The 27,446-nt window shown below is 48.8% G+C and overlaps 7 protein-coding genes across 7 annotated transcripts; 2 read left to right on the top strand and 5 right to left on the bottom strand.

Moving 5' to 3' along the window:
- Positions 1 to 38: 38 nt before the first annotated feature.
- On the bottom strand, positions 39 to 3,116 carry N7447_001574 (serine/threonine-protein kinase; the record flags this gene model as incomplete). Its single annotated transcript, XM_057225850.1, has 4 exons — positions 39 to 767; positions 824 to 886; positions 940 to 2,834; positions 2,885 to 3,116. 4 exons carry the CDS (start codon positions 3,114 to 3,116, stop codon positions 39 to 41), a joined length of 2,919 nt encoding a protein of 972 aa, XP_057089866.1.
- A 271-nt stretch (positions 3,117 to 3,387) lies between these two features.
- On the top strand, positions 3,388 to 3,676 carry N7447_001573 (ATPase AAA-type core; the record flags this gene model as incomplete). Its single annotated transcript, XM_057225849.1, has 2 exons — positions 3,388 to 3,455; positions 3,544 to 3,676. 2 exons carry the CDS (start codon positions 3,388 to 3,390, stop codon positions 3,674 to 3,676), a joined length of 201 nt encoding a protein of 66 aa, XP_057089865.1.
- Positions 3,677 to 3,729: 53 nt separating this feature from the next.
- Positions 3,730 to 6,299, top strand: N7447_001572 (ATP-binding protein; the record flags this gene model as incomplete). The annotated part of the gene is given in 4 exon segments (XM_057225848.1): positions 3,730 to 4,195; positions 4,209 to 4,216; positions 4,263 to 5,234; positions 5,289 to 6,299. The coding sequence occupies 4 exon segments, from the start codon at positions 3,730 to 3,732 to the stop codon at positions 6,297 to 6,299; spliced, it is 2,457 nt and encodes an 818-aa protein (XP_057089864.1).
- Positions 6,300 to 6,442: 143 nt separating this feature from the next.
- Positions 6,443 to 8,917, bottom strand: N7447_001571 (Zn(II)2Cys6 transcription factor; the record flags this gene model as incomplete). The annotated part of the gene is made up of 4 exons (XM_057225847.1): positions 6,443 to 6,487; positions 6,571 to 7,453; positions 7,522 to 7,956; positions 8,010 to 8,917. The coding sequence occupies 4 exons, from the start codon at positions 8,915 to 8,917 to the stop codon at positions 6,443 to 6,445; spliced, it is 2,271 nt and encodes a 756-aa protein (XP_057089863.1).
- Positions 8,918 to 9,906: 989 nt separating this feature from the next.
- N7447_001570 (Zn(II)2Cys6 transcription factor domain-containing protein) lies at positions 9,907 to 10,521 on the bottom strand (the record flags this gene model as incomplete). Its single annotated transcript, XM_057225846.1, has 2 exons — positions 9,907 to 10,269; positions 10,342 to 10,521. The coding sequence occupies 2 exons, from the start codon at positions 10,519 to 10,521 to the stop codon at positions 9,907 to 9,909; spliced, it is 543 nt and encodes a 180-aa protein (XP_057089862.1).
- Positions 10,522 to 14,550: 4,029 nt separating this feature from the next.
- N7447_001569 (putative sister chromatid separation protein (Src1)) lies at positions 14,551 to 16,888 on the bottom strand (the record flags this gene model as incomplete). Its single annotated transcript, XM_057225845.1, has 2 exons — positions 14,551 to 15,175; positions 15,318 to 16,888. 2 exons carry the CDS (start codon positions 16,886 to 16,888, stop codon positions 14,551 to 14,553), a joined length of 2,196 nt encoding a protein of 731 aa, XP_057089861.1.
- A 1,042-nt stretch (positions 16,889 to 17,930) lies between these two features.
- On the bottom strand, positions 17,931 to 24,451 carry acyA (adenylate cyclase acyA; the record flags this gene model as incomplete). Its single annotated transcript, XM_057225844.1, has 3 exons — positions 17,931 to 18,239; positions 18,302 to 24,164; positions 24,273 to 24,451. 3 exons carry the CDS (start codon positions 24,449 to 24,451, stop codon positions 17,931 to 17,933), a joined length of 6,351 nt encoding a protein of 2,116 aa, XP_057089860.1.
- Between the last annotated feature and the right edge of the window lie 2,995 nt (positions 24,452 to 27,446).

The following is a 27,446-nucleotide window of genomic DNA, read 5'->3' as shown; positions in this document are numbered from 1 at the left end:
GGCATCAACTTGTGAGTCCACGACTTTGGTCTGTGTAGTCACGATGTATACAAGCCGGCCAATTGACCTCGGGCATACGGTTGACGTCCTCGCGATGTGCTGAAAGCCAAAGCAACGTTGTTGGGTCGCCGGTATGTATACCCCAGAAAAGCACCCTTTTTGCGGATGTCCAAGACTGTCTTGCTCATCTGTTTGTCTCGAAGGATCTTATCGCGAGGACGCTTCCTCTCCTTTTTCCTTTCGGCGTCTTTCGCCTGCTCCTGTGCTATACGTGGGGTAGTCTCAGCAACTGGCGGGTCAGCGTCTTTCACTGGATTCATTTCTTGATTCCCAGGGGCGATCTCGTCAAGCTCTTGGTCAGCATCCTCCGGGTCAGTACCAGTAGCATTCTCGGCAACGTCGCCGGGCAACTTCCAGTCGTCAAAATATCGAGTGTCCTCCCAGCTCTTGACCCTAGGGATCATTGGTGGCTGGCACATGTGGAGATCTTGCCATCGAATACCTCGGAAGAACGGATGAATCTTGATGTCTGCTGCATCGTTAGGGTATACGTAGTAGCTCGCGATATTTCTGTACCGCGGGTCCATGGAGTACAGAATTTGAGTTGAGACAGGACGTCCATTCAGTATATCATTGGCTTGATACTTGGGAGAGCATAGGCGATATTCGCGCTCTTGGAGAATCCCGGCAATCAGGTCCATGGCATCCTGAGAGACTAACTTGTCCGTGGATTTCTCTCGTGGGAATTGCAGAGTTCGTGAGTGTTGCTTCAGAAGTTTCAGAATGAAATGTTCAGAACAAAGGGAACTAAGGAGATACTCACAAGGATCTTGATCTTTGTATCGTGGCGATTTTCACAGGCGAAGGGTGTGAAACCGTATAGACACTGGAAACGCCATGAGAATCTAATACAAAAAATGGGAATGTCGAGCGACCTACCTCGTATAGAATGATACCCAAGCTCCACCAGTCGCATCGTCCGTCATACATTTCACCACGAATGACCTCAGGTGCCATGTATTGACTGGTTCCAACAACACTTTTTGCGAATCTGCGTCGCCCCTTGTTGTCTCGCCAATCCAGCAAACTTGTCGAGGATGGTCCATGAAGAGTATAGTCATTCAGACTGTGCAATTTTATTTCAGGCGCGAGCTCTTTTGCTTCGGTAACCGCCTTCTGGTCTTCGGAATCACCCTTGACATCAATGCCGAGTTTCTCCAGTAGGGAGTAGCGATGGCTGTTATAATAAGCTTGATCGTGCGACCAATGCCCATTAAAAGCCAGGCCGAAATCAGAAATTTTCAAATGGCCCGACGCAGAGATGAGAAAGTTATCAGGCTTGACATCGCGATGAATCCAGCAAAGTTTATGTGCCTCCTCAATGCACAATATCATTTCGGCGACGTAAAAACGTGCCCAGTCCTCGTGGAGCGTATCTTTGTGGATCAGTAGCCCTAAAAAGTCACCACCAACCATGTAATCCATCACAAGATACAGATTGTTGGCATCCTGAAAGCTGTTAATCAGAGGAACAACCCAGCGAGATGTTTCAGAGGCAACAAGGAAGTCTCTTTCCGCTCGAATATGGCCTTCTTGGGAGTTGCGGATCATCTCTGCCTTTTTGATGACTTTCATGGCATATACCTCCTTTCTTTTGCCGGTCATATACCTTCGACGACTGTGTTTAGCACCTTCTATAGCATACATTAGAGCCCCAAGAGGATTCGATCTGGAGTGGACATTGTTGTCTTTGAGAGTCAGAGGGGCATCTTCATGGGAGCTTTTCGAATCACAGCCAACATCTCGAACAAGGCGCACAACACCAAAGCTTCCTTTCCCCAGGACCTTCACATGTTTGTACCCCGCGATAGAGATGGCTCCTTCGCCTCGAGTGCAGTATCGACTCCATTTGAGCACACGGCACTGTCGTAGATAATCGTTCTCTCGCAAGACCCAGTTGTGTCTCGTCATCAACCGCTCCTCGGGTGTGAGCTCAAACGCATATATATGCTGCTCCAACTCGAGCTGACGTTTCTGTCGGGGGTCTCTGCTTTGGAAAATGGAGTTGAAATACAGTTCCAAGTAAATCTTTGCCACCGAGGTCGCTTCCACCGTCTTGATTGACGGTGATATGGTTATTGCATTGATGTCTGAATGGCTGGCAACTTCATTCATCTCAGAGAGAGAGGGCCAATGCTCCACTGCAGTTTCGTTTCCATCCTGCTGCTTGTCTTTATCCGAGGCAGGAGACGGCCCTCCGGACGTGAGCGGAGTGAGTGGAGTTGACTTCCCGCCAGCAGGAGAAGCACCACTACTGGGGCTGGTTGATGAGTCTGAGGTATCATTGGCATAATCACTCTGTTGGCTCAGATTGTCTAATAGTGGAGAATTGACCTGCAAGATACTCAGTCTTGACCGAAGATGCGCACGGCGTATGACAGTGGGCTGGCCAAACGCTAGTGAGATCTTATGCGAAAAGCGATCAACAAATTTTGGATTTGTTGGGCTAGGCTGCTCAGTGACAGTAGTTGACATACGGTCCTGACCTGTGGCATGTTGCTGCACGTCGTTGATACCAGCCAATTCGCCTTGACTCTCGGGTGATGGTCGTAGGTCGGGTAGGGGTTCAGACAATGTTTCAACCCCTTCGGTGGGGGTACTGAGTGAAGGAGCGGCAGGTAGTGGTTCACTTTGTGGGGACGCTACTGCAGTGAGATATCCTGGGCCATCATCGCCATTATCACTTGGGGAGGATGAGTTTGAGGGACTTGGGCTTTCATCGCCAGCCTGTACAGAATCACAACAATCCGTGTCGACACTAAACCCTTTGTTACCTGCGGCAGAGAATCAGTAAATGGCATATAGAAAGAGATATACCACTCACTCTTGGATGAACCACGCAAGCCCAGCAACAGTAAAATCTTGGAGCCACTGCGAGTCAAGCGAACCCTAAGCCGATCTTTTCCCGTCCCTGGGATAATTGGCTCTGATGCCGGGCTTTCTGTTGTCCCATAATCAGTTGGAGATGTGTTTGGTTTTCCAGAGACGACGACTTTAGTTGGGATCCAGAGATTAAAAAGACTTCGAGTTGTATCTTTCTTACTGGAAGTTGTCATCTTTGCCTCTCAGAATGAATGATGAATGAAACATCAAACATCCGTAGACCTTAAGAATATATTGAGTAGATGCATGAAGCATGAAGCATAAAGCATAAAACTCCAATGCGGTGAAATACTCATGTCCGGGCAACTACGCAAGAGGGCAAGCACCACCCGGCTTTCTAGATAACCTGATGGACTCGATAAACGCGGAGAGACAACGTGCATGAGATAGGTACCCATGCATGAAAATATAGCCAGCCTAAGATGATGCACACAGCCACGCCACATGACAATCCAGAGGCTCAAGACGCGGGGGTGGTTGGTATCGGAATCCCCTCGTGTCCCCTATTTATTGTGTGTTTCCTGCCCATTCTGGACAGTAGAACAGTCTATTTGATTTATCTTGATCCTTTCTGTATGTGGGAATGTATTCTCATTCAAGTTCAGCTCGCCTTCGCGATAAGCTATACATGACCAACACCATCTCCGAAGACCTGAGCAAAGCTGCTTCACAAGAGCAACCGATTCCTGCTTCATCCGAAGGCAGAGCTCCTCCCCCTCTCTTCCCCCTATAGGTGGTACATCTTACATTTCAAGCCCCAGAACGAGGCAAGGAAGTCAAGATAACATGGACTATTCATTCCGACCGATGCTACAAGAACGGGAGAACGCCGCTCGACGAAACAAGACGAGATATCATGTAGCACCCGAACCTGATATCCCTGTCCCTTCTTTCGGGTCACCGGTAGCCAACAGCCAAAGCATGCCAGGCCCTTTCCCGCCAGGTCCTGTCCCTTACCAATATACCCAAGTCCCGGTGTATACTCCCCCTTACGATTCTGTAAGGCCCCGAATTCCGAGTCCACAGTCTGTGGAATCATACGAGATGGATCCGCAGTATTCAAACACCGTTCATTCAGACACATACACACCTCCTAGCCAAGGAAGTGTCTCTTTGTCAGAGGCCAATGACCTCAAAGCCCAAATCGCAGCTCTTCGAGACAAGGTCCGGGAGCTGGAAGGAAAACCTGCCCTCCCAATAGCCTCCAAGTATCAGATTCTTTATCGAATTGAGAAAGACGGCACATATCCGAGTGAGAATCACAGCATGGATGGTAGTGGCGATGAATTCAGCCCTAGGCATAGACAACGCAGGTCTAGGTCGAGGTCTCGGTCCAGGTCTCCATGGATGGGGATTTATACCGACCCCCCGAGCTCATCCAGCGAAACATGGGTGCGCCATATCTGCGCTGCAATGATCCGCTGATCAACTTCGAGCTGTACCTCGCTCTCAACAGAGACATATCTTTTGTGGTTTTCCGGAACTACAAAAGAAGGGCTGAGCGGCAGTCATCGAACACAAAGTATGACAAGCCAGAGCCATTCAGTGAGACCATTTTTCCAGTGTCCGAGGATCTCAAAGGCGTCATCGCAGATTTCCTCGGGGGCAAGGAGTTTAAATCCATGCAAAACCACTACCGGGACAAGGGAGAGGTTCAGTCGCCTTATCTCTTCGTCTACCATAACCGGGGTGCTGGAGAATCAGAAATCAAACGAGGACTGAGCTCTGAGGCACATAGACAATTCGACCTCTTCATGGACTATGTCCAAGAGGCTTACGGCAAAGAGTACACTGCAGCAGACCTGCTTTTTGAGCAAGGCAAAATTCGTCCCGAATACGTTCAGTATCTGTTCAAGCCCAACCAAATCCTGGTTTCGCAGAAAAACAAGGAGCATATAGGTTATGTAGCCAGGGACTGGCCATCTCGATACCCAGAAATTGATAGCACCAGCAATGCTTGTTGGTTGATCAATGCCCAGACTTGGAACTTTGATGGCGACTTTTACAAATACCGAACTAGACTCAGTTTTGAGATGCCGAAGCCACAGTGTGCCATGGAGATGCCGTCGTCGCCGGAAGTGGGTTATTTGTCGCATGATTATAGCCTTCCTCTACCCAAAAGTGACCCTGACCAAGAGTGTGATATCACAGACCTTGCGGTATTCCCAATCAAGTATGCTCCCGATTATCTCATCCAGAAGCTTCAGCGCCGTGGGGAGATTTTCTGGACATTCCGCACACAGAAGTATGTGTCCTATCAGGCGACCGAGGAAGAGAATTTCCAAACCATGGTATGTGTTTATTGTCAACCTTCCATGATGAGTGGAACTAACCGTTGCTACTAGGCCGACGACCGATACATCATAGACATGAAGACATACAAAAGACTGCATCCAGACATGACCGGGTATTTGTATGACGGCCCACGCAAACACACACTCGACGAGCGAACCATGGCCAGAGATCAACCCCCACCAGAGCCATTCAGCATGCTGATGCCTCCGAGGGTGACTGGCTTCAACCTCCGGCGCAAGAAATGGTTCGATCTCTCAGTCGACCGCATCTCCCATGTTGAGTGGAACAAAGACGCCTTCGAGAGTCTAGCCATCGACTCCAAATCTAGAGGTCTTATCGAAGCACTGGTGACCAACTACGTTGAGCCTGAATACTCCGCCGACCTGATCGCCGGCAAAGGCAACGGTCTTATCTTGCTTCTGCACGGTGGACCAGGAACAGGCAAAACCCTGACTGCAGAAAGTGTGGCTGAAATAGCCGAGAGGCCTCTTTACCGAGTCACATGTGGCGACGTCGGCACCAAGCCAGAGGAGGTGGAGAAGTACCTCGAGTCCGTGCTGCACCTCGGCAAGATCTGGAACTGCGTAGTCCTGCTCGATGAAGCAGATGTTTTCCTTGAGCAGCGCGGTCTAGAAGATCTGAACCGGAACGCGCTCGTATCGGCATTCCTGCGCGTGGTGGAGTATTTCGAGGGAATCCTGATTTTGACTACCAACCGGGTAGGCACCTTCGATGAGGCGTTCAAATCGCGCATTCAGCTGGCACTGCACTATCCTCCACTTGGCGAGGAGCAGAGACGAATTATTTGGAATACTTTCATTAAGCGGCTGGGTGAGTTTGATGAAGATGGTATTGATGTTAAGAATCTTATGGGGAGCTTGGATGTGCTTCAGAGGGAGAAGTTGAATGGTCGGCAAATTCGGAATGCCATCACCACGGCTCGTCAATACGCGAAGTGGAAAAGGGAGGTTCTCACATATGATCACCTCAAGGATGTGATTGAGGTGTCTGCGAAGTTCGATGACTACTTGGATAACATTCACCGTGGTGGTATCATGTAGTTTTGAACGCCACTGAATCAGAAATTGTGACCGGATAGCATGTTGAGGGAAGAATAACCAGAATGTGACATGAGCCGTAGCAGTATATTTGCAATTGAACGCGATTTTGGCTTTGTGACTCGTGAGCTACATCCATCCTGTGTTTAAAAGCTGAATGCAGATGGGTCATTAGGGAGATTGGACAAGGCCTAGAAAAGAAATGTTAACAAAAAGTGTGCATAGGCAATCGAGATTCCGTACTCGTACTCGCCAAGGAAAGCATAATACATACCCATGAGTCAAGCTGAGCCCACCAGATCGATCCCTCGAGGCTTTCAAGGAAGCCTGCATCATCTCCCGTAGTCACCCCCAAATCGGATGGTTGCATCATGAAATCAACCGCCTGGGTGTCAAAGAGGATCGATTTCATGTCCGCATTCTGTGAACCCTCTCCAGAGACATAGAAAGTATCATTTTTACCAGAAGAATGAGCCCGAGATTCAACAGCGGGCCCATTGGATCCAATCTGTCGATGAACCTCCCTTCTCAGCTCCTCCAGAATAATCCCGTAGCGACGACTTGGACAGTTCTTGCGCGTGGCTTCAGCAAGGTGTTGCTGACAAGTTTCAGCGAGAGAAAAGAGCTGGCGCAATTTATCCGAGTCATCGGGACTTCCGACCGAAGAGACAGAGGCTGAGCTAGATCGACCCAATGACTTTCGGTGCTGTTGGATAGTATGGATGTAAACGACCAAAACAGCACAGAAGCACACGTAGTGTGTGAACCAGAAGGACTGGATCAGCACACCTTGATGCGCGAGACCATCGGTCATTGTCATGATGTCCTCGGCAGCCCGAATGCATTTCTGGACGTGCGAGTTGACCATCGGGTGCGGGATTGTCGGTCTGCGACTGAGGTCTGTAAAATCGTTCAAGAGGAACGAGCGAGTGACGTGGATCATGGCGTGCGAGTAGGCGAGTTGGAGGACTTGGCTTTGACGGCAGAGGGGTGGGATTAAACTGGTTGGGTGAACACTGTTGAATAAAGGTGGGACGGTTTCTTTCCATTTTTCGAGTTCTGAGGTGAGGCGGATTGCGGTCTCAAGAGGGGAGTCTCGAGAGAGGGTATTTATGCTGTATAACTGGCGAGATATATCGCCCAGAATACGGCCGAGTCTGAGTTTGGTGTTAGGTGCCTAGGTGCTGTATGATATAACCACACGGTAGGTATGTGTGGGACTTACCGGTAATGAAGAACAGAGGCAATCATCATGCTGTCTGTAGATCCTGTTCTTCGCGTCAGATCTTCTTCCAGTAAATCTTCGTCGTTCGTCTCGTTCGGTAGTTCTTGGTCGATGTCTTCATCGTGGAGTAGTCGAGGTCTTCCGAACATAATGCTTAGATATTTGTCTAGAGTGTATACACTCCAGAAGATGCGCTTGCGGAGCTCCAATTCTAGAGACGAGCACCCGTTATTCGAGACTTTGGCTGGCCATTTCCTGTGTAAACCGAGTGCAGTCACAATCTGCACTGTCGTGCCGAATGAGTACCAGCATTCGTTGGCCCGTGATGATGACAGCAGATATAGGCATTGGCCCAGCCGGGCCTGGATGGTTTCTAGTCGCGGCGGTCCTGACTCGAGGGAAGACATGTATTTTGACGCTGCATACCAGCGCTCACTGCAATATCTCAGCAAAGCTAATTTTTTTGATCACATCAAGAGATTACTAACCTCTCTAGCCTTTCACCCCGCCCACCAGGCGTTGCCCCGGGCTTCATTTCAACGAACAAAGTAGTCACAGCAATGATCATCAGAACGATAGCAGTCCGAGCAACCATATTTCCCACAGGGAGATTGGAGAGGCCGATGTTATTTTTGTAAACCTGTCTAGTCCACTCTTCCACATTGCCTCTGTGCACAAAGCGATAAGTCACCATAGTGTAATCAAAGTAAATCCCTACCAGCTCCAATGCCTTTTCCAGAGATGGGAGGGTAAATTCCACCTCCTGGGGATTGGAGTAGGGCTTATCGCCAAACATGAAGACAGCTGTATTCTGCGAGGATTCATTTTGGAGTTCATTCGGATAGTGCGTCGTTTCATCTTGATGCAGACGGCTCCATACGCGATTGAGAAACGACACACCGGATGAAGGGCCGAGGTAATTGCCCTCGAAATCCGTTGAGCCTGGCTCTGGTGAGTTCCGCGATGATATCACATGCTGGTGCTGGTTTTGTTTTGGAAGTACTAGATTGTCGGTCACAGTCGAGTCCCGACCATTTTCCTGTAGGTTGGGGCTAGTGGACGTGTGCCCATCCACATCCTCAAATGCACGACGCACAGTTGGGGTCAATGGACTCGGTGATGCAGGAAGAGGGTCTGGTGGTAGCCCCCGAGAGTATGCGGCGTTGTATTTGCACGGCAGTGACAGTCGTGTGCATCTTGTGCATGGTAAAGTACCAGTACACCTTGTTTTCTTTACTTTGCACAAGTCACAGGCTCTGGTGATTTTCTGGCGGTGTGCCACACCATCTTTTAATGTGTCGGATGCTTTCCTCTTATTAGACGGCAATTCTGCTGAGGTTTCATTTAGCTTGATCGCGGGCCGAGGAGATTGCATGGCAACGCTAGTGGTTGTCATACTAAGATCGGCAAGACAGGCCGAGCCAGGGAATTAATTCCCGAATGTCGAAAGGAGACAGAAGTAGCTAAAAAGGAGAAGTATCCGGGGGAAGAGGGGGAATTGGAAAAGCATAGGATCTTGGCAAGTCTCCGGTCGCGGGGATACCTCCACCTCCCCGGATTCTCGGTATATGGACTACGCAAGCTACGGTTCTTAAGATCATCTCCATGATTGGGGGTTGGGTGAAGGGAATTTCACTGAGGAAGTTGGAAATGAAATTGAGTCCGTTAAAAAAAAAAGGAATGTTGATAAAGGTACATAGGTAGTAACTATGAGGAGAATGGTTTCTTTACATAGATACCGCCTTCCGTATCCGGAATATCTCGACTATATAAAGTCCAGGCTCTGGACATTGGATATATAATCTACTCGGAAAGATGGAGAATTTGATGAAAACATGTAAAGTCAATTGTGTGATGCGAAAGTCCAATATAAAAAAAAGAAATCCCATTTGCTCCGAATCAACAAACACCCCGGCGCTATAACTCCAACCCAACTTTGGTGACAAGCTAAAACTGGGTATCTCTGGGTATATTCACTTCAGTCAAGGTACATCAAGACTCTCCGCAACTTTGCGAGCTAACATCAGCCCCTTCTGGGATGGCGAAGAATATGCAACAAGAAGATATAACTAGGGTTCGGGTAAGAGAATAGGAACATTATGGTTTCTTTGCAAGATCTCAATCTGTCTCGAGATATGGCAATAAACATAAAGATGGAGCTGGTCGCACAGCTAATGAATAATGTGATGGCTGAATGGCCCGCTCCATCTCAAGAGAACGCGAATAACAGCTATGAAAGGCAACGCCATGAAACAACCAGGTTCGTTTGGTCGTTTGAGGTTTTGGAATCGACAAGATTTGGCGGGCAGATTCGGGGGAGAACGAGATAACGCTAGCACATCGTCGTCCAGGGATGCGTATATTGGCCGAGGGGTTGGGTTTAACTCAACGAGGGGGGTTGAAGTAATTGCCCATGTTATTGTTTGGAGTAATGTTTAGGTTCAGGTGCGAGTTGTGCTCGCCTGAAATATGGGAACCGGATTGTTGATCGTCTTCCAAGAGACGGGTGAGAGCATCTCGAATCGCTGCAGGGGTTGCTCCCGATCGTATGGTATTGACGATTAATTGCACCGTCGGACCGTCACCGTCTCGGATGAGCCCGATGAGGTCGTCCACAAATGACCGGAAATGGTCCAATTGGTCCTGGATTCGCTTGGCGGAGGCCTTTCGGCGCCTATCGGCGGCTTCATCGAAGATACATTCGCGGGCGTGGGTTGAGCATTCGGCGCAATGAGGTGGGCCGGTACACTAGTAAGATAAACGAAAAAAAAATCATGTCAGATTTATTGGATTCAATAGGAAGCGCAAGTGAATGTGTACCCTAGTCCGGCGTTTTTGACACTCTGTACAAGCCGTCGATGCTCGCCTCATCCGTTTCTCTTCTGGTGCACCCCCACCGGCGGGACTTCCTGTTCCCTCTCCGCCTTCCCCTCCACTTCCACCGAGCAGCCTGGTGCGAGGTGCAAGAGGCCTATAGCCTCTGAGTGTCTGTTCACTCATCAAGCGCAAAAAGTGATGAATAGCAAATCAGAAACCCAACTGTCTGTCTACCGAACCACCATTTGAAAGCATGATAATCACGCAAATCACATGGACGGACAGATCATAAGAATTATATAATGGAGAAAGAGAGGGGCCCTGGGGCTGCGCCAGACCTATGCAGTGAATTCTGCACTGTGTGCCTAGATTAGGAAGGAAAGGAGGGCAAAGTGTGGGGGGGGGGAGAAGGAGATATAATAGGGGAAAAAAAAGAAAACAGAAAATAGAAAAACAGAAAAATAAGAAAAATAAGAAAATAACAGGTACGAAATGGGGGAAAAATAAGGGAAAAAAAAAGGAAAAAGGATCGCGAGGTGGCGGATGTGGGCCACCAAGCTGGCATGTCCGCAAATAAGTAATTAAAAGATGGTAAGAGAGGTCTCTATGAACTAAATATTTGATATTTGATATCAAAAGTCAAATTAATATACTAAAAAACCAGTGCAAATTTTGATGCTCATGGGAGGATATAGATTACCGGACTTGATAGCGCGAGGTGGAAATTTAAACCCAATTCCCCATATATGCTATATAATACGTAATGTGACCATATTTTACGAGATTCTTGGCTTTATATCCTATCCATAACCCTATTTTATCGGCACCGGAGTTATTTTCCGGAGTAGTTGATAGGCTGATCTTATATGCAATCATGACCCGTGCAAAGCCCAGGTATGAATCTATGATCCGATATCACTTGAATCTCATTGGCTGAGACTCTAACGTCCGCTTCTTTTGAGTTCCTCTTTCTGTGCATTGAAAAATAGACAAAATTTGGGTTTCCGGTTGAAAAGTCGATCCCTGAGGAGATCTAGAGTTTGATTACCTTCTTTTTCTTCCCTGAAGACTTCTTCCGGAAGATAACCCTCCGATATATGTTCCTTTCTTAAACTATAAATTTTCTACCATTATGGATGTACCCCACTAAATCAAACCCCCACTATGCCAATTTTGCCACAAGTTACATATCATTTTACTCTGCAAGCATAAGTTCTGACCTTCTGACATACTTGTACCGTGGAATAAGAAGTGATCATCTGATCTACACACATCAAAAACCTTCAGATGAACATGGGGTTCAACTTCTGGCTTAGTGATCCAGAGTGCTCCATGGTTTGCTCACTAGACTCTTAACATTTGTCTGAGTTCCCTCTCGCCATTGAATAAACCTTATGCCAAGATATACTGATATTTTGCAGGAACAGTGGATATACCAAGTGGGCCTGATTTCGGACCCGAATCACAGCTTCTGACAGGTGGGCCATACGGCGAAGTGTTCCATGGTCCCCGAGAAATGAGGAAATTCGAACTTTGTTCCTGACTTCACCGCATGCTATACACACCTTGGACTCGTAAAGGGATTTTTTTTTTTTCAGAAAAAATAGAATGAAAAAAAAAAAAAAAAAGATAAAAGATAAAAGCTAAAGAAATCCGAATCCGTCTTCGCGAACTTGGGACATAGCTGTTACCTTGATGCCCGCTGATTCTCAGGAGAACACTTCCGGCACCATACATGATTTGTCCTCTCAACGCCGAGCAAAAACTTTCAAAGCTCCCAAGAAGGTATTCCCAAATCAACCGTGGCTCAGATATCGAGTGAAGGGTCTATAATTGTAGCGATGTGAAGAACGGTTGCACCCTCTGGTCCCATCTCGTCTATAGATGAGGGGCGTACTCGATAAAAGCGAGTCAAATACAGAGTATGCTGGATGCATAACTGTAATATCTGCAACATTGATCTATGTCAATGCTACATACTCCGTCCGACATACTCCATCTGACATTCTCCATCTAACATTCTCCATCTGACGATTCTCCATCTGACATTCTCCATCCCAATATCGCCACTATCCCAACCCCCGTGCTTCTACCATGTACAGCTCTTGCACCAGTTCACCGATCTTCGGCGCCACAACTACGTGGCCCCTCGAAATCACTAGGTATTCTTACCTTACTCCATACGGAGTAGTACAGCCATGCAAGGAAGAAAGCTTCCCAAGGGGGTAATGATCTTCACGGCTGAGTTGGAATCGTCTGGATCGGGCCTCAATTCGCGGTACTATACTCCCGAGGTCATTAGCAATATGTAAGTCCCCCTGTATGATGAGTATGCACGCGCAGAAGCCCTCCTGCACCATCGCTGTTATGGTACATAGTTTACGGCGTCACTGCCGATACACCCCCCAGCGGGCCCAGTATGCATACTAAGATTGCTGGACCCTTTTCCTATTTCTAGACTATACCATAGCCTATATCCACCATTCGCAGCAGTCATACGAAGCTCATATGCTTCTGCCGAGATAGCAATTTGGTGAGGCCATTGGCAACCATGCTTGCTGTTGCCACCTAGCGTACATTATGCGGCCTTCTTGGACCTTTTGTCGTAGTCAGTGATGATGAATGTAGACGTGTCGAAGCTTCGTTTCAAAGGCTGCTTCCTTGCCTGTCAAAAGGCGGATTGTCCTCTTATCGCAGGCAATGGTTAGGTGGTGAGATGGAGTAAAAGCGAGGTTTTTACTGCTTTCCTCCGCCCTTTTTTTTAATGATTTCAAATGTCTCATTTTAGATAGAGAATTGATCTCTTTCCTTATTGATCCGAGGAAGCCTTCCCAAATGGGTAATTTATAACGTCTCTAATACTTCGGCGGTGTGGGAGATCATCTCGATGACGATGAGAGTCTGGTTTCTTAGGGTGTAGCCTAGCGGTAAAGGTATGCAATAGAGCCTAGGGCTCTTCCTCCTCCTATACAGTAGTGGTTATTGCGCATGCAAAGTCGTCGTCTTGCCTTGCTTTGCGCCTTCGTCGACCACTGAGTATATTGCTGGCGTTGATATCACTATCTCCCTGCTTGGTACTAGTAGCTCCGCCTGTGTCTGTCTTTCTAGCTCTTCTTTAACGGTGGGAGTCGCTTTATCGAGAATAGCTTCTTCGTGAGCTTGCTGGGTCTGGCCCATCTGATCGTTCTCCGTATCCACCCCCTGAATAGAGCTAGTACTCACTTGTTCATCATGTGGTAGAGTGATTGGTAGTGGTGGTAGGTCCTGATCATCCGGAAATGCAGCTGATAGGGCTGTACACGGCGGCAGATCTGGGGTTGGCCACCTGGGTGACCTCTTCGACGGTGAGCTCCTGTGGTTCCCTTTTAATTGGTAGTGGGATTGGCTGATATTTCTCGTAATCAGGGGTGTATTTCCGTGTCTCGTCGATGACTGCATTCTTGCTATGCTTTACTTTCCACTGTGTGGAAACCAGATCTTCCAGATATTCGAAGCGAGGTACCCTACCAAGAAGCCAATCTCTGCCCGAGGGTTCATTTTGTCAGACTGTACTTGCTTCTCTATTCTGCAGTACGTCATACTGCTGTATAATCTGACATTTGACAGATTGATCTTCGGCGTCTGCGGTTCGAAATTCCACCTAATCATGGAGAAAGTTCTACGTTCGATTTCCACTGTCCTCACACAGGTCCCGGGTTATCCCTCTGTACACCTGATCAAGAGGAAGCGCATATCCACTGGTTTCACCCTGTCATAGCCAAGAAGATCAGTCATGAGGACCCGACGGGGTGTATGCATACATACATACAAATGCCGTACTTGCTCCACAATTTGTAAGGGACGGGTCGGCTTGGCGCTAGGCACTAGCAAAATCAATCTAACTATGTACTCCGTAGGAATAATTGCAGCTAGGCTATATTATTTTATACATCGTGCGCAAAGTAGCACTAACCTGGGGAATGTGTCTAACAAAAATGAAGACTTTGTTTGGAATAGATGATGGAATTTGTATGGACAGGAAATAATATGTACTGATGAAGTAGGCGAAGGAAATAGGAAAGAAAGTGTGCAAAAAGTCCAAGAAAACCCGGGAAACAAGAGCCATATCTCATACATCGGAAAAGAAAAGTGTGTAAGATATTAAAAGGAATACAGTCGCAGTCGAGTTGCGTGCATAGGTACCAAAGTATCCTCTAGACAGCATGACGAGTATCAATAGATCGGACGGCCCTCATCCCAGCGGCGAGACTCTCTTGGACTAGAAAGAGGCTCAGGTTGACTTTCGCCCGCAGGGGTGTGCGGGCTTGTCATGATGTTACTAGATGGAGAAGGGATAGAGAACCGTGCACTCTCACGGCGGCTAGTATGTTCCGGCTCGCCGACGGCGTTGATCCCACCGATCCACTCCCAGACTCGAGAAACATCGCCGCTACGTCCTTCCCGCACAGAAGCGCGGACGTTGGCGTTACCCTCGACAAAGTTGCGGACCCGTCGCCAGAGCTCCTCGCGACGCTTGCCTTGGAGTTCAAAGCGGAGGACGTCATCGCGGAGCTGGCCGATGGCAATATAAGGTTCTTTGGCATCGCCGCGGGCGTATAGTGCAGCCTGTGTGGACAGTCGGTCAAGGGTTGTAGCTACCAACTCAGGCACGCGGGCAATGTCAGACCGACGTGCGAGGACACGTGCACGAGCGTACACAAGGAGACCAATAGCCATGATTAGAAGTGAAATAGGGAGTCGATACGCGAGGAGAGCGAGTCGGAAGTGGCGGCGGACGGCGCATGCGAGTGGGAGCCGTGCAATGGAGGTAGAGGAGAGGACGAGGATGCTGGAATTTCTGTGATTGCGAACGCGCCTCTGTCAGTTCCGGTACACAAGGTCAGACCAGATCTTTATAAGAAATGCCGCTGGATGTGGGAATCCAGAGCGATGAGTATACCAGGAGACACGAGAATCCCTCCTAGGGTGTGGAAACTTACTTCTGGGGTTTGCTGATAACTTCGTCTTTACCAAGGATTTCGCCAATGGCGCCCTTCCACAGCTCGTCAAATTCGGCATCACTCAGGCCCTTGCGGCGTTTCTTGGCCACCTCTTCCCGCAATTCTGGCTCGCTGATATCTGGAGATCTGGCGCCCTTGCCGTCTTCCTTCAGCTGACCGCATTCCCACTTTGCTCGGCGCTCACGAAGCTCCTCAACAGCTTTATCAGCAACAGCCTTCACGCGGCGTTCCTTTTCACTGTCCGGTTCACATGTTGGCGGCAACGGCACCAGGCCCCCGAGGGCAAGAGGATGCGGCTTCAAAAGGAAATCATTTTCACAGCGCACTTCAAAGTTTGGATAGCAGAAGGCGTGGCTTGGGCAAGGCTCGCACCGAGGCTCCAGAACATTCGCCCAATCAGGAACCCTCGTGTCTGCCAAAGACCAGGTGGGCTTTCCGAGGCCACAGTATCCAATCTCGAGTTTTTCTTTGCGCCACCAGGCACCAAAACTGCCAGCCAGTGAAAGAATGACCACCCAAGGGGCCAAGCGGCTGAGAGTTCCTTGCTTTTGCGACCGGCGCCTAGTCTGAACTTTTGGCGAGTACTGATCATCTTCCATAGACATAGCAAGCTGTTCCTCAGGCGTGAATTCTTCACCGGTTCCAATTTCGCTTTCTTCATCTTCCTCAGATTCTTCCGACTCCTCTCCAGACTCTTCCTGTGGAGGCATCAATCGGGAGGCGAAATCAAACGACTCCCGGTGGGGTGGTTGGAAACCATCATCTAGCTGAACGCTGGACGGGGTTGCTGACTTCCGCGACCTGAGTCCGCGGCCCCGAGCTGGGCTATCGGTGGATAAGCGCGAAGCGCTCTTCCGCCTGGAATCATAGCTCATCCTTGCGCTTTTAGGAGCCTCGGGGCTTCCACTCTGGAAAGGATTGTCATCCGTAAACGTGGTCTCATGGCGTAATTCTGACTTGACACTGGGAGTGTGTTCATCCACTTCTGTCGAGGGGAGGATCTCGCTCCGCCCTACCTTTTTAGCTGTAGATTTCCGAGGTGTGGGACGGATAGCAGCGACTGGGGTGAGCAGTGTGTCGTCGCCGGTTTCCGTGTCAGACGTGCGAGCGTGTTTACCCACTGAGCGAGCAACGCTCGTGCGCTTTGTGTTCCTGACAGGTGTGGCAGGGCCGAAAGCATCATCAGCATCTGCCGTTGAGTGGCGAGTGCTGCGCCGAGATGTACCTCGCTGGCCTCTGCTTGTGGATCCAACTGTTGAGGGTGTAGCTGGAGGAGGCATTGACTCTCTGTCGTTCGCGTCGCTGGCCACTGATGTTGACCGACTGCTCATGTCTGTAATCCCCATGCTGGTTCGCCGAACTGTGTCGCGGTCACGCAAGAGCTTTCTGGCTTGCGGCAGGACTTCATCTTCGAGGATGCCGATCAGTTGAGCCTTTTTTGCCGAGGCAGGGTAGGGAATATCGTGGCTAACGAGAATGGAGCGGAGACGAGGGACGGTGAGAGAGTTCAGATCAAAGTCCGGATGGAGGTATTCCAGTTCATCCGCCATTTCGTGTGGCGTGCAATGTGCGACGTCGTGGCCTGATTAAGGTGCGAATACCCCGACCGAGATGGCGTAGTCTAAGGGCGATTTTCGTTAGGATGGACAGCGAACTTGCAGCACGGTGCGTGGCTAGACGAGATTACAATATGCAAGTGGAAGGCCAGCGATCGCTCCCTTTTTCGAATTTTAACTGGGGTAGGAGAAGTGTTGTTTTTTTGTCGAGCTGTTAATTACGCCAGACCCGGTTCGATCATTCGTTCAGTTCGTAGCCAGGGCAACAGGCGGGGCGGAAAAACGGCCAATGTTATTATTGAGCTCCACGATGTAAATGTAGGCAATAAAATAAAGCTTAAAAAACAGATGTCTCTCCTTTTTTGGGGGGGCTTGGATTCGGTTTACCAGATGAAGGGGTGAACAGACAAGAAAAAAGAAAACATAGTCGATGACGTACACATAAACAGTAGCACGTGACCCGTTGAAGGTGACGTTGCGCCTCAGCAACCGGGGGATTATGTACCCTGGTATTTGATATCTGAAATAACTGGGTATATAGTCGCATTCAAAACAGCAAAGAGTCTACCCAGGTATCTGTCTTATGTCTCTCTATCGGAAACTAATATTTTGTGTGGTATGATACTCACCTTTATGATCTCGATCACGTCCTTGCCCATTGCGAAATCTATACCTCATGGACACCTGTTGTACGTGTCTAGGAGTTGGAATGTCCATATGTAATTGAGAATCAAATGAAATGATAAGAATCACTTGAGAGTATCATATAGACTGTAATATATGTTCACTGTATGAGCCAATTACAGCCCTAACATTCAAAGCAGATTAAAGCCAATAATCAAAGATACCGAAACAATCACCGTGGCTCCATGCCATAATGCTTTATTTAAAACAATCTGCAGACCCCCTCCCCGCCAGTGGGACGCCGCCCACTAAAACAAAGCCAGAGAGATACAAGAATATAAAAGGTCAAAAAAGCAAGTAAAAGGCAACCAAAATAAAATCGAAATTAGTGAGGGAGGACAGATGACAGAAATCAGAGGGAGCCGCGGCCGGAATCGAAGGAGCGATTGGCATCGCCAGGGAGGTGGAGGAAAGATGACGAGGTGGAGGTAATACCGCTGTCGATACTGTCTGAATGTCCCATTTTGTCATACTGAGTTGGTGGACCGCCGATGTTGCCTGCAGCACCAACGGCCATCTGCTCCTTGAGTGCTTGGAATTCGGCGAGTTGTGTTTGTAGTTGCTGGAGTACCTCGTTGATGGGTACGGCGTGGTCATTGAGAATGTCGCCTGGCTTGAAGGGACGCATCATGTGACGTAGGGAGAGTGTGTTGATGCAGACCTGGAATTTGTTAAGATTTGGAGGTAAAGAAAATGTAAAAAGAACGGGAAATTTGTACTAACCTCGATGCGGGTGACTTGTTGATCGACCAAACTGAGAACAGTCGAGTCGTTGAGCTCGCCTCCGTGCCTCTTGACCATATTGAAGAGAGCGACGTTCGGTTCTCTGAAGCTCGGTTCACTTGGATGCTCCAAAGCACCGCAAATTCGTTCAAGACGGAGTGTGACTTCCCAGAGACGCCAAATGACGTTTGTCTGGATGTCAAGTTGGCTATTTGGGCTCATAGTTGCAACGGAACTGTCACGATCCTGTGATTCTTCCGAAGAGGCCATGCGACCAGAAAGCGAGGAGGGGTAGACAAGATAGAGAGGTTCTGGATTTTCCAGACCCTTCAGCTTTCTTTCGCCTTGATCTTTGATAATGAAACCTTGGCTATTGAGCTGTTGCAGTTCACGACGAATGTTGTGGCCGATGCTATCGCCGCGAGGGTGGTTGCTGTCGTTCGAGCTGGTGGATGCAGAACGCTCAGCATCTGCGAAAATCTCGAGGTTGCGGTGGATGTCAGTCATGAAATCTGACGAAACGAAAATTTGTCCTCCATCGGCAACGGCAGAAATTCGCGATGCACGATTGACCATTGGACCGAAATAGTCCATTCGACTAGTGACCGGATCTTTTGCGCACACAGGCTCGCCCCAATGGCCACCCATGCGGACAGAGAGGCCGCGGAAGATAACATTGTTGTCCATGTCAACCACAACTCGGCACTGCGGCTGATCAAGAATCTCTGTAGGCCATTCAGCTTCAAGAAGCTGGTTTTGACAGTTGAAACACCATAGCAAGGCAGCCGTTGTGGTTGAGAAAGCCACCATGAAAGCATCACCTTCCGTCTTGACCTCGTAGCCACCGAATATTGCAAGTTGCCGGCGCAAGATGTCATTGTGGATCTGAATAGCAGACCGCATCGCATCTGGACAAACCTCCCATAGACCCGTGGATTTCTTGATATCAGTGAACATGATGGTCAATTCACCATCGGGGGCATCCACGGCTTCAAAGCGCGCGAGTCGCGAATCTCCAGGACCATCGCGTTTCTTGGGACGCTTGGCAGTTGCGATGATCTGCTCCTCAGCAAACGTGGAAGTGCCAGTGTTGAGAGAAGGACGGGGCTTTGGGCGTCTCTTTTGAATCTCCGCAACGCCAAGAATCATCACCATCAGCTTATTGGTAGCACCAAAGGAGATGGCCAAATCACGCAGTTTTTGAGCTGCAAACATCAAGTCTAGCTGTTCTCGCCTAGTAATGTCAACCACCACTTCGGGAGTAACATAATCCCAGAGTTCCTTCGATGCTAACACAACCATCTCATCTTGTTCAGTCAAGGTGAGATGCATTGTGGAAGGGGCTGCAATAACAGCAGGCATCATAGGGAAGTGTCCGAAGCACCTCGACACGGTGAGCATATCATTCAGCTTGCCGTTGCGAGACACGAAACCTCCTGCTGCTCGAATGCGCGCGCGCTCGTTAGGTTCCGCAGGGTCATGATTTTGCGTCAAAGAAACCATTGAACCATCTGACCGGATCAAAATAGCTTGGGCATCACCAACATTAGCGGCGTACAAGTCCATGTTGTTCAGATACAAGACAGTAGCAACACCCCCAGACTGAATGTCGTCCTGATTGAGTAATTTGGCCGCAGTCGATCCTCGATGGTACTGTCGGACCTCACGGTCATCAATGGATCTGTAGGCAGAACCTGCCATATTCTTGTTCAATGCCAAGAAGGACCGTCGGAGTGCATCTAGTGGTGTTTCGCCCTGATCTCGCTGCAGTTTCTTAAGCTCAAACGAGAAAGTAGAAGTGAAATTCTCGTGCAAGTACTTTGCGACGCGAGAACCTCCACTGGAAAGTGTCTGTCCATCAAACATTCCCACAAGCGTTTCCACATTATCCTGCTTCAACCGCGGAACAATCATATCAATAATAGAGAGGTGCTCGGTCTTGCCAAGGGAGTCGGCCATACCGTAGGCGAGAGTACCAGCCAAGGAGGCAGATGTTCTCACACGGCGATCTTCAGTCTCCTCCGGAATGGTAGGAATGGTGAGTGTCACATCCATCAGCCCCAAAACACGGAGATGGGTCAGAGAGTTGAAGTCAGTCAAGTCAGCGCCATTGGCCGCCGGGGGACCCAGTGACGCAATATTTGGCTTGATTTCCAGGCGCTTGTTGCCCGAGAAATTGAGATACTTGAGATTACGGTTCCAGTTCCAGTTCCAATCATAAGGCCAGTTTGACACATTGTACTTGAGCCCGTTGCTCCCCACATCCAAAATAGAAAGCTTGCTAACCTTGCAAAGCTCTGCAGGCAAGACTTGGAACCGGTTGGCATTGAGGTGAAGAACCTTAAGGTTACTTCCTTCTTCCAGGTCATCGGACGGAAGAGAGGTCAACTCGTTACCGGACAGGTACAGCTCGGAAATCAATGGCCACCTTTTGAGAATTCCTTGCGGTATTTCTGTCAGGTCATTGTAGGAAAGGTTGACGATACGTAGCTCTGGGAGCAAGGATAGTTCCCGGAAAACATCATCTTCAAGTCTGTTGTCGGCAAGGGAAAGATTTCGAAGGGACGCTGCAAATGTCATTGCCATCTGCTGAGAGAAGTTTGAGTCCTTCCGAATCCCCGAGTTCGGGTCGATATATGATCGCGACGTCGCCTGCCCAGTTGAAGGATTTCGATACCCGTTGGGTAATACAGAATTCATAATCCCATTTGACGTTTGGCTAGGTCGACGTAGGCCTGGTTCATCCAGTGGGCCTATATCTTCATAGTTGGGGTTTCCAGCAATGCCCGGTGTAGCCACAGGTGTGTTTGTAGGCTCACCGGGCATTTGAGGATACGGAGCACCGCATTTCGGAAAGCTCGACAGGATGTTTGAGGAGATGTTAAGTATTTCCAGCTTAGCACAATGCCAAATTTCGGCTGGCAGAGATGTCAAATTGCACTCCCTCAGATTAAGGTGCTTAAGCTCGGCAAGGCAACCCATGGTTGGAGGCAAAGACGACAGTGGGTTCTTGATCATACTAAAGTGTTCCAGTCGACGCAACTTACCAATCTGAGGCGACACCGAGGACAGATGATTCTTGTCAAGGATGAGCTTCGTCATATTGGGGCAATGCTCGAAAATGGTGTCCCTGAATTGAGAGAGCTTGCCAGAGGCAAGGTTTAGAGTAGTCAATGTTGGCATAGGAGCATCAATATCAAATTGCGTCATAGGACAGTGGTCCAGATGTAGACTCCGCAGCCTCGGGAATGAGCCTTTGAAGCGTGATAGAAGATTGTGACCAAAGAATATCTGCTCTAGGCGTGGAAGACTAGAGAGAGCATCAATATTGGTGATAGCATTGAAGCGTCCATCAAACTCCTTGAGGTTCACTAATTCCCTGAAGGAATCATCAAGAGGCCCGCTCAGGTTGTTATTTGTCACCCAAAGGCGTTCGAGAGTGACCAAGCGGCCAATATTGGGGAGCTCTTCTATGCCATTGAAGCTGATATCAAGATCAACCAGACTCTTCAGGTTGCAAAGGAAATCAGGGAAGACCTTGAAACTGTTTGACGACATGTTCAGGCTTCGCAGGTTTTGGAAATTGCCAAAAGAGCTGGGAAGCTTGGTTAACTGATTATTCGCCATCTTGATGCTGACAAGCCCAGTCAGCCGATCGAGACCTGCATGGTCCAAGTCCTCGAGGCGGTTGTTTGACACATCCAGATAGGTCAATCGGGCGGCTAAACCAAAGCTTTGCGGGAGGAATGCGGCCTCATTCCCGATGAACTTGATCTCTCGCAGATTAATGCAGCTTTGAATGAAGTCTTTGGGAACGTCCAATGACAAATTCCTCGACAAGTTTAGTGAGATGATCTCGGAGGATTTTGCATACAGCGTAATTGGAATAGTGACAAGACTGCGGCCTTGGAGATCCACGTGGCTGAACTTTTGCGCCTTGTTGAAACCTGGTTCACTCTCGAGACTGCTGTAACCGCTAAGCTTGGTCGGCAAGAAGATGAAGCGACAGAGATAACTGTGATCCTCGCGGCCAATATCTCCGATACGATCATTTTCCGTATAGCCAACTTGTTCCAGCAGCCGCTTTTGCATTTGAATAGGTCGCTCATTGTGGTCAAGCTGCCGCGAGAGATCATTTTTCCGCAGAACAATCTCATAATTGTTGAGATGATCTTGCAAGAAAGACTTCCGACCAAGCATTAGGAGGATCTCGGACACGGTGGCATTCACACCAGCCGATAGCGTGGCGAAAGTAGAATCAATTCGGAAGATCCGAATAAAATACGAAGCTTCGCGTTCCCGAGGGCCAACGGGGGTGGGTTCCTCCAAGGTAGGTTCTTCTAAGGTAGGGTCCACAGGCCCCCTGACCTGCCAACTTTCAGGTGCATTCCACGGCTTTTCAACTTTGGAATCGTCGCCGGGTGTGATTGTTCCATCCTTCACACGCTTCATTTGCCCAGGCGAAGGTGGACGAACAATCCCTTTCAAGTTTTCCATATCGACATCAAGGTGGAAGAAATGTTTGTTCTCCTCTTGAGTTTTGTCGTCCCTGTTAGCGTTGTAATCACCTTGATGAGTGAACACGCGACGATTACCAATCTTTCTTCCGACAACCATGCCTCCTTTCCCAGAATCTTTCTTTCGGTCCGAATCTACTGACTCTGGGTATCGAAAAGAAGTAGTCCCGTCCCCGAAGCTTCCTTGCCTATCGCGTCGCGGCGGGGAAGAGTTCCTCGATTTGTCATGCGATTTCCCGAGGATCTTTTTGATGAACCCGCCGAGTCTGGGATGCTGTGAGTTCTGATCATGGTCTCGGTATGTGCTACGCACACTGGGTGTTGGACTTGTCGACCGGCCCCCAGGTACAGTAGAGTCGCTCATGTCAGTCGTTGAATGCAAGTAATTCTCATTAAAAGGCCGCAATCCAATGTCATCCCTGCCAGTGGCAGGTCGGGGTTGGGACCATGCCAGATCGCCAGCAACAGTCGGGTTCTCTTCTTTGCTTCGTGAAGGACGATGTCTGCCGGGTCCGCGTCGGCTTAGCTCCCTCTGCCCTGCGGTACCATTTTCCGAAGGCGGAAGACGCTGTCCGTCGGGACCGATGGGTACATGGCGCACTGGTGCCTCCCCATACTGCGGGATGTCATTGAAGCTCTGATAGTCCCATGGAGTGACGTCACTGGAAGGCAAAGGGATATTTGCCCGTGGCTTCTGGGAACGTTGCGAGTTGGAGCCTTCGGGCGTATTGCGCGAGCCGTCTGAGTTCGCTCTCTCGCGTGCCTTCAACTGGTCGACTGGTCCCCCGCGCCTGTTCGGCGGGTTCTGGGAGCCATCGTCATCGGTTTGAAGCTCCGCGGGGGAATGATAGTCATCACCAAGTAGACCTTTCAAATGCTTCTTTCGAAACTTTTGGCTGATGCTGGATCTAGACCCCTGGCTACTGACCGTGGTTGCACTTGCAGCAGATGGCCGGCGATGTTCCCCGTATTCCAACTCGGCGGGCTCGCTTGCGAATGTTCGTCCGGTCGTGGGGCGAAATGTAAATGATGCAGGCGAGGCTTCATGCTCCGAGTAATCATTATAAAAAGTACCACTGGTATCTGGCTGACCACTGCTGGGGGCTGTGGACCACGGGGCAATCGACTCGATCTCATCGGAGTCGATGCGAGATGGGTGAAGGGGTAAAGGTCGAGGACTAGAGACGGATGATTGAGACGGACTATGTCTGTTGCTTGGGACAGTCAAACTCTCGCGGTGATTGCTAAAGCTAGAAGCTTTGCGTTGTTCGGTGGGGGAAACACCCGGGGAATTCCATGACCACATGGAATTTTCCCAATCAATCCGAGGGGGTTTCGAGTCGGAGCTAGCCAAAAAAAAAATATATATCAGCACCTCTTAATTTTGAGCTTGGATTCGACGCGCTATGGTCGCATAGAGAGTCGGTGAGCCATTTGAAGAAACAGAAGCTTACCTGGAGTCCATTTTCAACGAACCCGGAAACGGGCCGGCATTGTGACCTCGCGTAGAGGCCTCGTATTGGCCCAAAGGCTGACTCTCCGAGTTTCGCACGGTATCTTGAGACCTCCAGCTGTGCCCAGAGCTCTCCGAACCCTGGCGGTTGTCAGGTAGGTTGCGATCCCGCGCCGGCATATCTGCTCTCAGACTCTGCCGAATGCCACCACGGCAACCCTAGTCAAGTTGCAGCCAGCTGTCTCTTGGGGTGTGGTGATATTTCAGAGCAGTCCAGCATTAAAAGAACCGATGATTAACGGATGGTGTGGGCGACCGGCGGAGCTGCAACGTGTGTTGATTCTGCTGTCTCGGGTACTGGCGCCACGCTGAGGCCGACCCGGCGACACGGTAGAGAGACTAATAGCTGGAAGAAACTCTGAAGGGCATTCGGTTTGAATTTGAGAGGCAAATAAGCGGGTTGGCAAGGGCGTGAAGGTGTTTGGGGGGCTAGCGGGGCGTGATAGAAGGCGTAAGAAAAGGTTCAGATGTAAGTGTAGCGTCGGGTCAAAATGGGGCGTATCAAAATGGGGCGTTATTTCATGAAGTGATCACGGTTAAGGGCAACCGGGGCGCATACAAGGCGGACGGGGTGATTATTTGAGGTCCAGGGTTGATTTGGGGGGGGGGGAAGAGGAAGAGTGGGGATGACTCGTGACAAAGGCGGATCAACGTAATGACGATCGAGAACAAAGCCAAGATCGATATAATGGAAAAAATAATTAAACGGAAGTTGAAGATGAGATTATAATAAGAAAAGAGGAACCCCATGTCGGATGTCGGTACTAGGTCGAAGTCATGAGGCTCATTAGCGCTACACTTTGCCCCAACACCTGGACACACCTACATTTTCACCCAGGTGAAATATATATGACTTGACTACTCCGTACGGGTAATTGAACTATTTTTCTTTCTATTTTTCTTTCTTCATTTCTTTGCTTGATGTATATATAGATATTCTTATTTTCATTGGACATGGTCCGTGACGCTGTCCGTGCTCAACAGGAAGAAGCTCCGTCTTTGTTCTACTTACTTCACTACAGTTCTATTTTTGCCTCTCATAAAGACATAAATCATCTACGCCATTCTTATATTGCTACTCTCTAGTATAGTGGAGTTATTGGCCCCGCCCCCCGGTGATTTCACCTTCGTAGGCTATGACAAAGAATCTCTGTAGCACCTAGGTTACTCGTATTTTTTATATATATATTTTCAAGGCTTCGCTGGAAGGCGACAGCTCAGATTGCCAAGGAATGTATTACTACGGTTACACGGCTCATTTCTCCCTTTGTTGCAACCAATTTACCTCGTGATATATCTACTACAGCCAGATACCTTGATTTGAACAACGTGATAAGTCATCGATTTTGACATTTGCGTATACCCCTAGTACTGTACATAATAGCTATGCCCACAGAACAGTCCTGAGATAGGCTCAGCAAATCAATTAGCATACACTGATCGATTCAAACCAAACACCCCCGAACTATCTCTGCTGACGACAACAGTAGCATGAACAAAAACAAAGCCTCTCATACAGTTCCGCTCTTATGCTTGAACTAAGCAGCCATAGTGCTAGTTAGTGATGTTCACTTTGTTAGAAATAACGTCGGGGCAGACATTCTTCACGATAATCTCATCAGGGGATGCTCTAAGCGCCCAGTTTCTGGACGAAAGCAGCAAGCGTTAATCCCACTTGCTGTCCTAGCAACGGCGGAAGGGCTAGAATGCTTGGTGTCGAAGTTGTGTCTATGACGGTCATCACGCTAGCTTTGCATAATATTTTCGGCGTGTGCTCGGTAAGACTGTAGTTCATGAGTGTGATTCAATGTAGGAGATCCTTTCCTACCAGTTTCCTTTGGATTGAATACAATAAGTGGGTCTAGCAATCCACTGTCCAGGTGGAAACTGAGGAACCCCGCAAATCTAGAGTGGAGCGTGTATATTCAAAGTCGAAACGGTTTGACCCGGCATCACAAACTATGTCAAGTTCGATCTAAATTCTATGTGCCAACACCTGATTTAACCACTGAGATCAAGCTATAGCTCGGTATTTACACAAGTCTTGGGGGAATTCGCGTTGAGCTCAGTGTCGGTTCGACCAGTAAGGGCCGCCTTGACCTTAGTCTCTTCGCTGATGGTGAGGTGACAATCACCCTTGGCCTGTATTACCACCGCTCACGACAATTATCTTTTCGACAAGACTGACACCCCACGAAAGGAACCAGGTCACCCATGGTGAAAAGATCAAGTGGAATGAGAAGGGCACCGTGCCAAGCGCCAACACACCCAACACATCTACTGGGTGTTTGGGCGCTTGGCACGGTTAGTGAAGGAAGAACAAAATAGGTTGTGTGGGAAAATTAACAAACCCACCAAGCGACGCTCACCACAAGAAGTTTGCATTCGAAGACGCTAAATATATATCCTTGTAGCCCAAAATGTTAGGTAGAAGGTCACTAGATTAGGAAGATTAGCATGCCGCACGAGATTGTTGCCTAATAGTACAGGGACCTAGATGAGACATTTCAACAAAAGTTTGCACTTGTACGCGGTCATTCATGGCCAGAGAAACAAGTTATAACTGCTACGATGTATAGAGATGTCGGACTATTTTTCTCCCATTGTCATAGTTAAATTCGTCACCCGGCAGATCGCCCTTACATCGATTGTCTAGATCGGCAGCCTTATATCGACCGAAGTCTAGACCATCCTTTTGTGCCATACAGTACATCCAGAAAATGGTGTCTTATATTGAGAAGTTACCCGGAATATCAATTTTCCCATATATTATGAACACAGAAGGTCACAAAACTACGTTATCGACGGCTACCCCTTTACCGGCATCCGTATTACATCGAATGAATTGAGCTGAAACGGCAACACCTCTTTTTGGAAACATTCTGCTAAGAGAGGACTAGATAGTCAGAATTGAGCGTTTCCTTGAGATGCGCGTATGACTTAAGACGCGGTGACAGAAATTGACCGTATGAAAAGTATCAAATTCAGTATGAAACTTTCTGACTAGCAATGAAACAGGATAAACGCGCGAAAATAAGACAAAATTCCTAGTCAATACGCTTTTTGGTGGGTTGTCTGGACGTCCGACGAGATAGGTAAATTACGTATCCGGGTG

This window comes from Penicillium robsamsonii, assembly GCF_028829455.1.
Source record: "Penicillium robsamsonii strain IBT 29466 chromosome Unknown utg000001l_segment0_segment0, whole genome shotgun sequence".
NCBI lineage: Eukaryota > Fungi > Ascomycota > Eurotiomycetes > Eurotiales > Aspergillaceae > Penicillium > Penicillium robsamsonii.
The sequence above is the reverse complement of the archived record's forward strand: the minus strand, read 5'-3'. Positions and strand labels throughout refer to the sequence as shown.